This window comes from Rana temporaria, chromosome 6, assembly GCF_905171775.1.
Source record: "Rana temporaria chromosome 6, aRanTem1.1, whole genome shotgun sequence".
Lineage (NCBI taxonomy): Eukaryota > Metazoa > Chordata > Amphibia > Anura > Ranidae > Rana > Rana temporaria.
In genome coordinates this window covers 81252943-81269640 of record NC_053494.1, presented here as the reverse complement: position 1 = coordinate 81269640, position 16698 = coordinate 81252943, and the positions used below count along the sequence as shown (strand labels likewise).

At 48.4% G+C, this 16698-nt stretch overlaps 1 protein-coding gene across 4 annotated transcripts in view; it reads right to left on the bottom strand.

The window, feature by feature from the left end:
* LOC120943578 overlaps nucleotides 1-16698 on the bottom strand; it is a 276900-nt gene that overhangs the window by 195347 nt on the left and 64855 nt on the right. For all 4 annotated transcript variants that reach the window (XM_040356956.1, XM_040356958.1, XM_040356959.1 and 1 more), the window contains exon 3: nucleotides 14592-14683. In XM_040356956.1, coding sequence (XP_040212890.1) covers nucleotides 14592-14683 — 92 coding nt within the window. The remainder of the gene's footprint in view (nucleotides 1-14591; nucleotides 14684-16698) is intronic.

The following is a 16698-nucleotide window of genomic DNA, read 5'->3' as shown; positions in this document are numbered from 1 at the left end:
CCATCAGGAGGATCTTTCAGAACATGGGAATGAAGGAATACACAGTTTCCACTTGGGGGGAATCGCTATAGGCACAAATATTAGAAAAGGAGCTGCCCGTCAGATACTTATAAAACCAGTAGATGTCAGCAACATTACGCCTACAAATACAGTACACAATACCAGATGGCTCCTCGCAGTGGACCTCCCAAGAAAGGGAATGTGTCACAGCCCCGCTTCTAGATCAATGGTATGGCATAGTGTTTATAACAAGCATACATTGCCTGTATTATATTTGTGCTATCATTATTAATCAAGCCCAAGCAGAAATAAAGAAGAGTGCTCTCTGTGGCCAGCTTGCAACGTACAAAGTGTAAGCAAGAATAGGTTATTGTAGTAACATGCTGCCCCTTAGTAACTTGAGGAACCATGAATATCAGTGACACCAGGTGTAAAGGTACAAATACCACAAGGATGTCATAAAAAGGTAAACGAATAGGAGTAGAAAAGTGATTAATTTCTTGCACACCCAGCAGCATGAAGGGGCTTGGTGCATGAGCCGACTGAAAATTTACAGTACATAAAGTCACAAACACTATATCACTTACAGTATATAGCGCAAGAAATCTCCAGATAATGTTGGCCTGAACAAAGATAGGATGTCTGGACAGGTTCGTCGCAGAGATCACCAGCATTAAACTGGAAAAACATACAGGATTTAATATATCTGGCCTATGACTGCAATTACTTTGACAAACTGGAGAGACATTTACAGAATGATCTACCAGCAGCTGTTGGTGGTAAAAGACAGAAAACAATTTCAAGCGAACAGAAAAACCTGTTAGTCTTACAGGTAATGGTCCTTCCAGGACAGCTACGAGAGACGATTGGCTCCGCCCTCTACGGAAAAAAACAAATCAGATACAATTTAAAAAGCCCCTCCCTTTCCTCTGACCCTCCGTTGTTTAGAAGATCAAGCAAACCTCCAAAGTGCACTCGGCAGAGGAAAAAACATAACAAAACACCACCACCAGGTGAAAGTAGAATATGGTGGGAATATAGACGCTGTCCTGGAAGGTTCCTAGCAATGTCATTATCGGTAAGACTAACGGAGTTCCCCCCTCCCCACCATCTAGGACAGCTACTTGAGAGGATAAGCAAGATACTATACCTTAGGGAGGGACAACAGCCTGAGGCACTTTCCTACCAAAAGGAGAGGTCGTGGCTGGAAATATCTGAACTCTATAATGTTTGACAAATGCATGAGAGGACCAGACGGCAGCTTTAGAAATTTCTTCCCATGATGCCCCCGCTCTTTCTGCCCATGACGTAGCCATGGATCTCGTAGAATGAGCCCCAATTCTAGAAGAAGGGATACGACCTGACGCTTTGTAAGGTTCACAAATAGTTTTCCTAATCCACCTAGCAATAGAGCTTTTAGACACTTTGGACCTCTTCTTGGGGCCACTGAACAATACTAACAGCTGGGAGGAACTACTAAACCAACCGGATTTTTCTAGGTAAAGCAGAAGACATCTCTTTACGTCCAAAAAAATAAATCTTTCCTCCTCCACATTCTTGGGAGAGGTACAGTAACTAGGCTGGACTACTTCCTGGGACCTATGAAAGTAAGAAGATACTTTGGGCAAATAGAAAGGATCAGGCCTAATCACTACCCTGTCCTCTAGAATCCTCAGAAAGGGGACTCTACAGGAAAGACTGTAGATCAGAAATCCTTCCTGATATAACAGCCAAAAGGAAGGAAATGTTTAAAGAAATACATTTCAGGGAAGCTTCATGCAAAAGCTCAAAAGGATCCCTTGTTAGAGTATTTAACACTAATGACAGATCCCAAGGAGGCACCTGTTTGACGATCCTGGGAGCATGTCTAGATCTGGCTGAAAAACATAGGGTAGTGGAGCTGTAACTCAAAAATGAAAAGTCCTTATTGTGAATTCTTTTGAGTATCTTGGATACTATAATTGGATTGGGGATAAAACCAGGAAAAAAAGAGAAAAATGGGGAAAAAAAGTCCTGTATACAAAGATAAACAGAGTCCAAAATTCCAGGGCAGGCCTCCAGGGTGAAGAGGAAAGCAAACTCCACAATAGGCAAAAAAAAAAAAAAAAAAAAAAAAGAGAGAAGGCTCCTCCAGATTAGGAAAAGTGTAAACTTTTATTTAACAAGCATGAAGCCCTTCATGCTTGAAAAAGGAGCATGCCTGGTAATTCAGAGCGCAAGCTCCGAAACGTAGTCGCTCATACCACTGCCCGTGACGTCATCGCGCCCACGCTGCAATCCAAGCCTCGTTTTCAGCATCCCGATTCTAACTTTCCGTGTTAGACGAGAGGACGGAGAAAGACAGCGACAGGAGAACCATCATAGCCTGCATCAATCGCGGTTTGACACCACACCAATGGGCCAGTTAGAGGACTAGTGCCGTTTATACAGATACCAAATGTAAGTGGATATTTGTGCTTGTTAAATTAAAGTTTACAGTGTTCCTAATCTGGAGGCGCCTTCTCTCTTTTTTAGATCTGGCTGAAAGGAACCTCCTGACTAAAGGATCTTCCGTTAGCCTCTTGTCTGAAAACACAGACAGGGCCGCAACCCAAACCTTAAGGGTGCTGACAGATAGACATTTCTCCACTTCTTCGTACAAAAAAAACAATATATACAGGGAGTGATTTTTTTTTTGGTCAATATTCAATCACTTGGGGCAAAAAAATTAAATATTACATGGACTGAACATGCCTCTCAGCAAATAGCTTGGGGTGTCTTCTTTCCAAAATGGGGTCATTTGGGGGGGTTGTGTGCCATCTTGGCATTTTATGGCCTTCAAAACTATGATGGGTAGTGAGGAGTGAAATCAAAAATGTATGCCCTTAGAAATCTTGAAGGCTGTGCTTGGTTTTTGGGGCCCCGTACGTGGCTAGGCTCCCAAAAAGTCCCACACATGTGGTATCCCCGTACTCAGGAGAAGCAGCAGAATGTATTTTGGGGTGCAATTCCACATATAACCATGGCATGTGTGAGCAATATATCATTTAGTGACAACTTTGTGCAAAAAAAAAAAAAAAAAATCAGTTTATAATTTTTCCCGCAACTTGTGTCAAAATATAAAATATTCCATGGACTCGACATACCTCTAAGAAAATAGCTTGGGGTGTCTACTTTCCAAAATGGGGTCATTTGGGGGGTTTTGTGCCATTTTGGCATTTTATGGCCTTCGAAACTGTGATAGGTAGTGAGGAGTGAAATCAAAAATTTGCGCCCTTAGAAATGCTGAAGGCGGTGCTTGGTTTTTGGGGTCCCGTAAGTGGCTAGGCACCCAAAAAGTCTCACACATGTGGTATCCCCGTACTCAGGAGAAGCAGCAGAATGTATTTTGGGGTGTAATTCCACATATGGGGGGAGTATGCTTTGCGCGTGGGTGTAAGCGTTACTGGCACCAACTAGCTACCTAGTGGCACCAGCGACACTAATACAGCGATCAGAAAAACGATCGCTTAGTGACGCTGGTAATAGGGGGTAAAAGGGTTAACTCTAGGGGCAATCAGGGGTTAAAACCTTTATTGGAAAATGTATGGGGGTACCCAACGCTATAAAAACCTGGCGGGCGAACCTCAAAAAATAACTAGCTACCTAGCGGCACCAGCGACACCAATACAGCGATCAGAAAAACGATTGCTTAGTGATGCTGGCAATAGGGGGTGAAAGGGTCAACTAGGGGCTGATCAAGGGGTTAAAACCTTTATTGGGGGGGTAGGGGGCTACCCTAGACCTAACACTAACTGCCTGTCACACTGACACTAAATGCAGTGATCAGTAAATGATCACTGCTATTTAGTGACAGTGTGACGGGGGGGGGGGGGTGATCGGGGGGGGCATTTGTGTGCCTGTGTGTACTGGTGTCAGTGTAGTGCTTGTGTACTCACTGTTGTGATGTCTCCGCTCCTCCGCCGGACGAATATACCGGCGGGAGGAGCGGTGACATCACTTGCTCCTCTGCCTGTGTTTACAGTGCAGGCAGAGGAGGACGCGCATTGGCTGAGAGCGATCGGGAGGGGGCGGACAAAAACAAACCGCCGCCCCCTCATCACGGATCGCTCCTGAAGCCACGGGGACCGCCGCAAGTACCGGGGGGCGGGGGTCCCGATCGAACCCCCGACCCACGTCAAGCAGAGCACGTACAGGTACGTTGATGTGCCCGTTTCGTGACATTCTGCCGACGTAAATGTACATGCGGCGGTCCGGAAGTGGTTAATGGGGAATGATCTGGGTAAGTCCACCTATTTATAGGGGACCAGTTTTTATGTCCTATATATGTTTTTGATATAGCTTATAGCTTTAATAAAATTTGTAGTTTACTCTTTAGGGTGTGCAGCGGTCTGTTTTTTTATTTTTGGTCATACTTTATTTTAGATTGCACCCCAATAATATTGGTGAGTACTGTAGCTTTTACAATCAGGTGGGAATCCCATATTCTTTTTCTTCACAAGTACACAGTCCACCCACCTAGCTGCCACAGAGACCAAGGAGACCCCCCCCAGAGGACTCGCCACCTGAGCTGGGAACCACACAGCCGCCTTCCGCTCTCCCTGTGACTGAGGTGCCCCCTGGGTCACCCTCTCTTCGGAGGTCATTTCGGCTGTTTGTGCCGTTCAGAGGCCTATTTGTGACCACTAGAGGCAAAAAAACTGGGTTGGAAACCACAAGAAACTGGCCGTCAGCCCTGTAAAGGCGCGTAGTCCACAAGAAAAGGGCCGCCGGTCATGTGTAAAGAAAGCGCCCATGCTACAAGAAAATGGCTGCCGTTACAGCCAAAAGGAATGGAGCAGGCCACCGCCAAACTGAGATCCCCATACACACACACACACACGGCAGCACATCCCAGCAGAGAGCAGACCCCAAACAGCGCAGGTCGGTGCACAGCATGCACTGTCACCACAGCATATGGGGAGGGAAAAGGACAGGGAGAGAGGAAAAGAGAGGTGAGAGACCCCCTAATCGACCTCTCCAAGAAGGACCAGCCGTTCAATCCTGCCGAAACTGGGAACTGTACTTAGCCGTCCTGCGGAGGCTGCTGGATGCATTCCTGACAGACCCATCACTGTCGGCCCTGGCACACCGACATGGACATATTGCCCAGTCATATTTGTCCCCCGGAGCATGTAGCTCACCGGCCACCCCTGGAGCAACGGGGCATGTCATGGCTGTCATGGTCTTACCTCTTGCTGGCTTCTTTCATCTGACATGTGCTGGCGGCCATGTTGGTTTCTGGGCTTCTTATAACTTAGCACACCCTGCGGCCCCTCCTTCCCACTGGGAGGAGCTGGATGATATATAGATAGATATCTATCTATCTAAGGTCTGTTGCTTCATTTCCCTGCTTGGTCCTCTTGTATTCACATGCTCCTGAGATTGTGCTGCTGCTTTTGGTTACCGACCCGGCTTCCATGGAATACCCTTCTGGCTCCTGATCCCTGGCTTCGTTCGGACTACCCTTCTGGCTCCTGATCCCTGGCTCCGGTGGAAGACTCTGCACTGTTTGATCATCCGTTTGGACTTTTACCTTGCTGTTTGGTTTTCAATAAAGCCTTCCTTTTTCATTTATCTATTGTTGTACGTCTGATTCATGCTTCCGTGACATTAGGACCAAGCCATGAATTCTGACGGTACAGGGCCACCTTCGCTACCCATGCTGGTTGCCAGACTTGATCAGCAGGATCACCTGCTGGGTCAGTTCGCTCAGGCGTTGCAAACCCTGCTTGCACGCACGGCTCATCTCGCTCCCATTGCCGATAGGCCGGTTGTCGCTCCTGGGTCCGCTCCTACTGCCGCTCCTGTTGTTGCGCCAGAGTCTACCCAGACACCTGTTGCGCCTGCAGTGTCTCGGGGTATGACCGGTTCTGCCCCCCTTCCGCAGCGCTTTGGGGGAGAGCCAACTCAGTGCCGAGGTTTCCTTAACCAAGTGGGCATTTATTTCGAGTTGCTGCCACATGCCTTTCCTACTGAGAGATCCAAGGTGGGCTTCTTGATCTCGCTGCTCTCGGACAAGGTCTTGGCCTGGGCCAGCCCTTTATGGGAGAAGAACAATCCGGTGGTTGCCGAGTTTTCCGGTTTTGTTGCTTCTCTTCGGAAGGTATTCGATGTACCGGCTCGCTCTGCCTCTGCTGCGAAGCTCCTTATGTCCGTCAGACAGGGTTCACGATCGGTAGCCGAATACGCCATTGAGTTTCGTACCCTGGCAGCAGAGGTGGGCTGGAATAATGAGGCTCTGGTCGCTGCTTTCTCCCATGGTCTCTCGGATGCCTTGAAGGATGAGGTTGCAGCTAAGGACCTACCAGTGGAGCTCGAGGCTCTTATTTCTTTCCCGATATTGATTGACACCAGACTCAGGGAGAGACCTTCCTTTAGGGAGAGCCTGCGGAGGTCTCCTAACAGATTGGCGCCTACGTTTGCTGTCCCACCCGTGCCTCCCTCTCCTCCCACGCCTCCTGGAGTTGACATGTCTGGGGGTGAACCCATGCAGCTGGGGTTTGCTCGCCTGTCCGAGGGGGAGAGGGCACTCCGGAGACGCGAGGGCCGATGCATGTACTGTGGTCTCGGTGGGCATTTTCGGTTGGCATGTCCGAACCGTCCGGGAAACGCTCGCACCTGAGATCCTGTCGGGGGCAGATCTTGGGTGGAGTCTCTTCGTCCCAGGTTTCCCGTGCTGATAAACCACTGATCAGCGTTGCTCTCTCCTGGGTCGGGGGCTCGGTGACGACCCAGGCATTGGTGGACTCTGGTGCTGGTGGATTTTTCATTGATAGTAAGTTCGCTGCCGCCAACTCCATTCCTCTGCAGGCTCGAGTTTCCCCGCTGGTTCCCCGCTGGTTCTCGAGGCGATAGACGGCAGACACGTGACTCATGAGACCCTTCCAGTGGGGATAGCCATTGGGGCCGTTCACAGGGAGTCGGCCTGCCTTCAGGTCATTTAGTCTCCACACTACTCGGTGGTCTTGGGGTACCCCTGGCTCCAGAAGCATAATCCGACTTTCGATTGGAGATCGGCCGAGATCCTCTCGTGGTCACCACAGTATGGGGCTAGTTGCATCCATGGGCCTGTCAAGTTGTTGTGTACCTCCTCGGACTCTGTGTTGCCTCCTGAATACGAGGGGTACCGGGATGTATTCGATAAGGTGCGCGCTGTTGCCCTGCCTCCGCACCGCCCATACGATTGTGCCATAGAGTTACAACCTGGTGCCGTTCCTCCTCGTGGCAGGGTCTATCCACTGACGGTTGTGGAGAATGAGGCCATGGAGGAGTACGTGAAGGAGGCGCTTTCCCGTGGTCACATTCGCAAATCCTCGTCCCCGGCAGGGGCTGGATTTTTCTTTGTGAAAAAGAAGGGCGGAGAGTTGAGGCCTTGCATCGACTATAGAGGCCTTAATCGCATCACGATCAAGAATGCATACCTGATACCCTTGATTTCCGAGTTGTTTGATCGCCTGAAAGGGGCCACGATCTTTACTAAACTCGACCTGAGGGCGGCATATAACCTGGTAAGGATCAAGGCTGGTGACGAGTTGAAGACCACGTTCAACACCAGGACCGGTCATTATGAATCCTTGGTTATGCCCTTTGGGTTGTGCAATGCGCCTGCAGTCTTTCAGGAATTCATCAACGATGTTTTCCGTGACCTGTTGCAGCAGTGTGTGGTGGTCTATTTGGATGACATCTTGGTATATTCTGAATCCATGGAGGCCCACATTCTGGATGTCAAGCGAGTGTTGCAACATCTCAAGCTGTTCGGTAAGCTTGAGAAATGCGAATTTCACCGGTCCCAGGTAACCTTCTTAGGTTACATCATTTCCGCTGAGGGGTTCTCCATGGACCCTGAGAAGGTTTCGGCTGTCTTACAGTGGCCCCAGCACAGTGGTCTTCGTTCCCTGCAGCGCTTTTTGGGCTTCGCCAATTATTATCGGAAGTTCATCAGGGACTTCTCCATGCTGGCCAAGCCTCTCACGGATCTGACCAGGAAGGGCAGTAATTCCCAGGTCTGGCCGCCCGAGGCCATCAGGGCTTTTGAGGCTCTAAAATCTGCCTTTGTGTCGGCTCCAATACTGTCTCATCCCAACCCTGGGTTGCCCTTTGTTCTCGAGGTGGACGCGTCTGAGACTGGAGTAGGCGCCCTTTTGTCTCAGCGTCGAACACCAGAGGGTCCTCTGCTTCCCTGTGGGTTTTACTCCCGGAAACTGTCTCCCGCGGAGTGCAACTACCAGATTGGTGACAGAGTTGTTGGCCATCGTGCAGGCTCTCAAGGAGTGGAGGCATTTGCTCGAGGGTTCGGTGTTTCCGGTTCTCATCCTGACGGACCACAAGAATCTGACTTACCTTTCTGAGGCCAAGAGATTGACACCACGTCAGGCCAGATGGGCTCTGTTCCGGTCACGTTTTAATTACGTGGTCTCTTACCTACCCGGTTCCAAGAACGTCAGGGCGGATGCCTTATCACGTCAATACTCCGAGCTGTCCAGGGAGGAATCTATACCGACTTCGGTCATACCTCCTAATCCGACCCTGGCCGCCATTCGCACCAGCCTGACCTCTCCCCTTGGAGAGCAGATTTTGGCGGCCCAATCTGGTGCTCCCTCTGGGAGACCCAACGGCAGATGTTTTGTGCCTGAGGAGTTGCGCACTCGGTTGTTGCGAACCTACCATAACTCCAAGACCGCGGGGCATCCTGGAAAGAATCAGCTGTCCTGGGCTGTTTCACGTTTGTTCTGGTGGCCTTCTCTACGTTCTGACATCGCCGCATATGTAGTGGCATGCTCTGTTTGTGCCCAGAGTAAATCCCCTCGGCACCTTCCGTTGGGCCTTCTGCAACCCATCGCTACCGGGGAGCGCCCATGGTCACACCTTGGGATGGACTTCATTGTGGACCTTCCTGCATCCCGAGGCCATACGGTCATTCTCATGATTGTGGATGGGTTTTCCAAAATGTGCCACTGTGTTCCTCTCAAGAAATTACCCTCTGCACAAGAGTTGGCCACGGTTTTCGCCAGGGAGGTCATCCGGTTGCACGGTTTGCCCAAGGAGATAGTGTCGGATCGGGGGAGTCAGTTTGTGTCCAGGTTCTGGCGCGCCTTTTGCTCCCAGTTGGGGATTCATCTCTCCTTCTCCTCGGCCTACCACCCTCAGTCCAATGGGGCCGCAGAACGATCCAATCAGGCCCTGGAGCAATTCCTTCTATGCTATGTCTCCGATCATCAAGACAATTGGGTTGACCTTCTGCCTTGGGCCGAGTTTGCCAGGAACACGGCGGTGAACTCTTCCTCTGGGACGTCTCCCTTCATGGCCAATTATGGGTTCCAACCTGCCGTGTTACTGGAGTCACTCTCCCCAAGATATTCCGGCTGTGGAGGATCACCTTTCCGCTCTACGTGCCTCTTGGATACAGATCCAGAGGTCCCTTGAGGTCTCTGCGCAGCGCCAGAAACTCCAGGCTAATCGCAGACGGGCGCCTGCTCCTTCCTACCAGGTCGGAGACCGTGTATGGTTGTCCACTCGCAACCTCAACCTTCGAGTTCCCACTCCCAAGCTGGCTCCTCGCATTGTTGGTCCCTTCCGAGTGCTTCGCAGGGTAAACCCGGTTGCCTATGCCCTTGCGCTCCCACCTGGCATGCGGATCTCCAACGTGTTTCACGTTTCCCTGTTGAAACCACTGGTGTGCAATCGCTTCACCTTCTCGGTTCCTCGGCCTTGTCCGGTCCAGGTGGGCGATCATGAGGAATATGAGGTGAGCGATATCCTGGACTCACGCTTGGTCCGTGGTCGGGTGCAGTTTTTGGTCCACTGCCATGACTAAGCGCTGAATTGCAGCGTGAAACGCGTCAGCCATTTCTGTACCTGTTTGCGGTGAATGCATGTGCATTTGAAAATAAAAAGACCAACTTTATTTTAAGTTATCTTGGAGTGCGGCTATCCAGAGTTTTTTCGTTCATGTGCTACAATTAGCATCGCCAGCACCCTGGTGGTTCAACAACCCTTGATGATCTACGAGGCTCACCTGGAGCGGTGAAAGAATTGACTGGCGTGGTTATGGTCCAGAGGAGCGTTCCTGGGTTCCCTCCACAGATGTCCATGCTCCTGCCTTGCTCCGAGACTTCCACGCGCGATTCCCCCAGAAACCGTTTTTTGCGCCGAGGAGGGGCCCTTGAGGGGGAGGTACTGTCATGGTCTTACCTCTTGCTGGCTTCTTTCATCTGACATGTGCTGGCGGCCATGTTGGTTTCTGGGCTTCTTATAACTTACCACACCCTGCGGCTCCTCCTTCCCACTGGGAGGAGCTGGATGCCATAATATATATATATATATATATATATATATATATATATATATATATATATATATATATATATATATATATATAGTCTGTTGCTTTATTTCCCTGCTTGGTCCTCTTGTATTCACATGCTCCTGAGATTGTGCTGCTGCTTTTGGTTACCGACCCGGCTTCCATGGACTACCCTTCTGGCTCCTGATCCCTGGCTTCGTTCGGACTACCCTTCTGGCTCCTGATCCCTGGCTTCGTTCGGACTATCCTTCTGGCTCCTGATCCCTGGCTCCGGTGGAAGACTCTGCACTGTTTGATCATCCGTTTGGACTTTTACCTTGCTGTTTGGTTTTCAATAAAGCCTTCCTATTTCATTTATCTATTGTTGTACGTTTGATTCATGCTTCAGTGACAATGGCCAACCCAGCGCGTAGCTAAAGGCCTGCACACGCTCGATGGCCGAACTGGGGGGGGGAGACTACAAGGATCTGATGTCCAGCCTGTCACCCAGTTGGCAGTTGATGGTAGATCTCAGGATCCCCCTAAAAAAGTAGGAAAAAAAAAAAAAAAAAAAAGGAAAAAATCCACAGGACCAATGGGCCCACCGGGAGCCAGGTCCTTCTAGGCTAGGGAGAAAAAAAACTGAGCTACTTCATGCAGGGAGAGGGGGCTGTACCCAGACAGACCGCCCACCTGGGCGGTACTGTACAGTTTTCATGTTAAACATATTTCTGCCTAGTCCTCTCCTGATATAAGGCCAACACCCTAATGTCAAGATTTAAGATGCTGTGTCCATCCATGAACAAAAGAGAAATTTGTTTTTCCTCTTCACTGATACCTGGCCATGTATGAGGCTATAGATTAGAGTTCACTTCCTGTAAATAAGTGGCATTTCTATGTTTTTATTCAATAAAGGACACATTTTACCAGCATATGTTCCATTGTCTATATGAACTCATTGGGTTCTTGAAAATTAGTGGGGCCACCCACCCATTAGATTGTTTTTTCCCCCCCCACACTTCTACAATTACACAGACTACCTATTCATCTGCACTACATTACAACTATTACTTTGTGTGGCCAGTTATTGTCATATGGTTGCCTCTTCGCTGTGTGCTTAAGATTTACAGTAAAACCTTAGTTTGAGAATAACTTGGTTTGAGAGTGTTTGGCAAGACAAGCAACATTTTTTAATACATTTAAACTTGATATACAAGCGATGTCTTGGTATTATAAGAGTAACGTCATGTCACAACTGAGAATAAAAGAAGAAAAAAATCCTCTAAAATGTAGCAATATGGTTAAATTGAATGCAGGTATAACATTGCTACACTTCGAGGCGTCTCTCTTCCCTTTAATACTCAAACATGCTGGATTTTGCTTCCAATTCCCTTGTGGAGACTGCCATTTGTGGATAAACATTTTATGGTTAAACAACCTATCACATTGCTATAATTTTTATATGGACTACAAACTGAAGGACATATGAATTAAATGGTTGTTGAACGAATCATTTGAGTTTACATTATTTATGGGAAAATTTGCTTTGATATACAAGTGCTTTGGATTACAAGCATGTTTTTGGAATGAATTCTACTCCCAATCCAAGGTTTTACTGTACTTTGTTTGCTTTTCCCAGGACTTCTTGGTATATGCTTGTAGCACAATAAAAAAATGTTGGTCCTATGGATCATTTAACACCATTGGGCCAATTTAGAACAATGTGTTTTTGGGAAGGGTTTTTTCCTGGTTTATTCCATACATCAGTTTGACATAATCCAGTGGTTTTTTTTTTTTTTTTTATTTAAAGCGGAGGTCCGCCTTAAAAAAAAAAAAAAAAAACTTCCCGGTTCCGTACTGTGCACGCGTGAGTGTATAGGTATCTGCACCACCCCCGAAAAATGCTAAATGTGACATCGGAGGGGGGGGGGGGGGATTCCGAAAAGCGGAGGTTCACTTTGTGTGGACCTCCGCTTTAAATGCCCATGCTCTCATTGTGAAATTACACGCTGAATTAGGATTCAGGTTACTCAGGATTACGTTTTAATTTCCTTGTCAAGAATGTCAAAGTGGCACAAAAGCAATAAAGAGAATTAACTGCATGTTGTATTAGCAAATAGGAACATCTGGAAGGAAAATTCGTCATCACATACTTGCCTAGCTAACCATATCCAACTTCAGATCTACTAGATGTTCGTGATGGAAAATTAGCCATATTTCAAAAGTGGCTGTAAACTTTAAACATTAACCCCTTAACGCCCGCCGCACAACTATTTACGTCCGCAAAATGGCACAGACAGGCAGATGGGCGTATATATATGTCCTTGCCTTCTAGCAGGTGGGGGGTCTGATCGGGACCCCCTCCGCTGCGAGCGGATTCCCTCGGGGAGCGATCCGGGACGACGGCGCGGCTATTCGTTTATACCCGCTCCGTCGCGATCGCTCCCCGGAGCTGAAGAACGGGGAGAGCCGTATGTAAACACGGCTTCCCCGTGCTTCACTGTGGCGGCGTATCGATCGAGTGATCCTTTTTATAAGGGAGACTCGATCGATGACGTTAGTCCTACAGCCACACCCCCCTACAGTTGTAAACACACACTAGGTGAACCCCAACTCCTACAGCGCCCCCTGTGGTTAACTCCCAAACTGCAACTGTCATTTTCACAATAAACAATGCAATTTAAATGCATTTTTTGCTGTGAAAATGACAATGGTCCCAAAAATGTGTCAAAATTGTCCGCAGTGTCCGCCATAATGTCGCAGTCACGAAAAATCGCTGATAGCCGCCAATAGTAGAAAAAAAATATAATAAAAATGCAATACAACTATGCCCTATTTTGTAAACGCTATAAATTTTGCGCAAACCAATCGATAAACGCTTATTGCGATTTTTACCAAAAATAGGTAGAAGAATACGTATCGGCATAAACTGAGGGAAAAAAAAAATTTATATATAAATTCCACCAAAAGAAAGCTCTATTTGTGGGGGAAAAAAGGACGCCAATTTTGTTTGGGAGCCACGTCGCACGACCGCGCAATTGTCTGTTAAAACGCCGCAGTGCCGAATCGCAAAACCTGGCCTGGGCATTTAGCTGCAAAATGGTCCGGGGCTTAAGTGGTTAACCACTTCCCGCCCGGTCAATAGTAAATTGACATCCGGGAAGTGGTTCTGTTATCCTTACTGGCCGTCTATCGACGTCCAGCAGAATAACATGCCGGCGCGCAGCGATCAGTGATGCGGGTGTCAGTCTGACACCCTGCATCTCCGATCTCGGTAAAGAGACTCCGGCGGAGGCTCTTTACCACGTGATCAGCCGTGTCCAATCACGGCTGATCGCCATGTAAACAGGAAGAGCCGTTGATCGATCGCAATATCCTCACAAGAGATGCCAGTGGCCACTGACTGACAAAAATATAAAACAAGTAATGCCCATCAGCGCCGCCCATCAGTGCCACCTTATCAGTGCCCGTAATTGAAGAAAACGTTTTTACAAAAAAATAAAAAAATGAACAGAAAAAAAAATAAATTATTTTTCGTCAACATTGTTTTTTTTAGTTGTTGCGCAAAAAAAAAAAAAAAAAAAATAATCGCAGAGGTGATCAAATAGCACCAAAAGAAAGCCATATGTGTGGGAACAAAAATGTTAAAAAAAATTGTTTGGGCACAGTGTAGCATGACCGCGCAATTGTCATTCAAATTGTGACAGCGCTGAAAGCTGAAAATTGGCTTGGGCAGGAAGGTGCGTAAGTGCTTGGTATTGAAGTGGTTACATTTTAACAAAGCACATATATTTTTATTGTGTTTACTTGCCACTCTCCAAAGCACTAAATATTTTTTCTCTCCGTCTAGTTCCTCTGCTATCACCACAAGTTACTGCGGACATGTTTTCCTGACACCAAGAGCTTAAATTGTGACAACGGAGAGATCTCCAGCACACAAGTTGTGATTGACAGCCACAGCTCTGTACCTGTGTGAAGAGGAATGTGTCTGTCCCCGCCAGTCTGCTCTCAGAACTCTTGCAGGTGTGTGACTGAAGGTCCCGCCATCTGCTTTGCGAGTCTGAAAAACCCTTCTCATTTGAGTTTTACAAAGGACGTAGAGGACAAAATGGCTGCAAATGAACGAGTACAATTGATGTAGGGGAATTTGTTCCATCTGTGTATCACCTGAAGCTAGTCACTTCGCTGGGTATATGAGCGTTTACAACGACTTGGTGGTTTTTCTCTTTTTAATATACAGCAGTCCTTTGATCTTAAACATAAAATATAGGAAAGACAATATACAAACCTCATCGAATAGGCTTTTGTTTGACGTTTTAGCTCGTTTTGCCTCAGAAACACCAGAATCTTCAGAAAAAGATCTTTTCTTTCGACAGTCACCTTCATAAAATAAAAAATAAATAAAAAATAAATAGATAGGTCATCATTATAAACTTTAAGCTCCCAAAAATGTCTTGTTCTGTACTGGCAAAAGCACGGCTATGTAAAATCAGTACAATTTTAAAAACCCCCACACTAATGAGTTCACCTGTAAATCACAAAATTTCACCTGCAAGGCTGGCCATAAAATTACACAATTATAAACCATATAATAGGTCGTCAAAATTAAACTTTCAATTTGTATGTAATCAGGCAGGCCCTTGCATCATAAAGTAACCATGTCAATACAGGGCACCAATACACTTTCTACTAGAGGTCGACCGATATGGGTTTTTCTCTGGCCGATGCCGATATTTAGAAATTGGGGAGGCCGATGGCCGATATATGATGCCGATTTTTGCGGCCGATATTTTGGGCCGATTTTTGCATTGGGATGCGTTGTGGAGGGGAGATGGATGGTGCTGGGAGTGGGTGGGAGATGTGTTGTGGAGGAGGGATGGATGGTGCGGGCCGTGGAGGAGGGATGGATGGATGGATGGTGCTGGCCGTGGAGGAGGGATGGATGGATGGTGCTGGCCGTGGAGGAGGGATGGATGGTGCTGGCCGTGGAGGAGGGATGGATGGATGGTGCTGGCCGTGGAGGAGGGATGGATGGATGGTGCTGGCCGTGGAGGAGGGATGGATGGATGGTGCTGGCCGTGGAGGGGGGATGGATGGATGGTGCTGGCCGTGGAGGAGGGATGGATGGTGCTGGCCGTGGAGGAGGGATGGATGGATGGTGCTGGCCGTGGAGGAGGGATGGATGGATGGTGCTGGCCGTGGAGGAGGGATGGATGGATGGTGCTGGCCGTGGAGGAGGGATGGATGGATGGTGCTGGCCGTGGGGGATGGATGGATGGTGCTGGCCGTGGAGGGGGGATGGATGGATGGTGCTGGCCGTGGAGGGGGGATGGATGGATGGTGCTGGCCGTGGAGGAGGGATGGATGGATGGTGCTGGCCGCGGAGGAGGGATGGATGGTGCTGGCCGTGGAGGGGGGATGGATGGATGGTGCTGGCCGTGGAGGGGGGATGGATGGATGGTGCTGGCCGTGGAGGGGGGATGGATGGATGGTGCTGGCCGTGGAGGGGGGATGGATGGATGGTGCTGGCCGTGGAGGGGGGATGGATGGTGCTGGCCGTGGAGGGGGGATGGATGGATGGTGCTGGCCGTGGAGGGGGGATGGATAGATGGTGCTGGCCGTGGAGGGGGGATGGATAGATGGATGGTGCTGGCCATGTGTGCATTGTGGAGGGGGATGAAGATGATTGAGTTGCATTGTGAAGGTGGATGAGGATGAGAGTTACATTGTGAAGAGGCAGATATCCACCCAGAGTCAACATCCATTTTCACAATGCAACGCAATGCCTGCTTGTCAGTCTTAGCCAGGTGTCCCATTAAAGGAGATTAAAGTCTACAGGGGGCACAGCAGCACACAACATTTTTGACTTGCCCTTTTTTTTTTGATAGCTATAAGAAGCTACAATGCACTATAAAATAAATTGCATAGCTTGAATGTCTTTTGCTATCTGTAGCCTTACAACCTTCACCAGATAGAATTAACTTGTGTGACATGCTCTGATGCAGCAAAAAAAGATGTTGTAAAGCTAAAAACAATAATTCCTTGCAAGCTTTTTAAAAAATTACTGGTATGTAGGGAAAATACAGTAATGCTTGGTACCTTGCAGCTATCTAGACTCCATGCAGGGAAGGAAGAGGAGATAGTGCTGGCCATGATCACCTCTCTGAGTTACTAGTCAGACAGGCAGCAGTGGCGGCAGCGGCACGGGCTTGTGACATGTTTGATCATCACGATGCTTTCTTCCTCTGCTACAGCCCGCCGAGGTAGGGGGGCGGGGCTGGGCGGTGCTACTGAAACTTGTTTGTTTCTCTCCTCTATAGGGGCCGGCACAGGCTATCAGCGGCGCGGGTAATGATTTCTTGTGCTGCTGTAGGTGGAGTGGGGGCAAAGCAGCG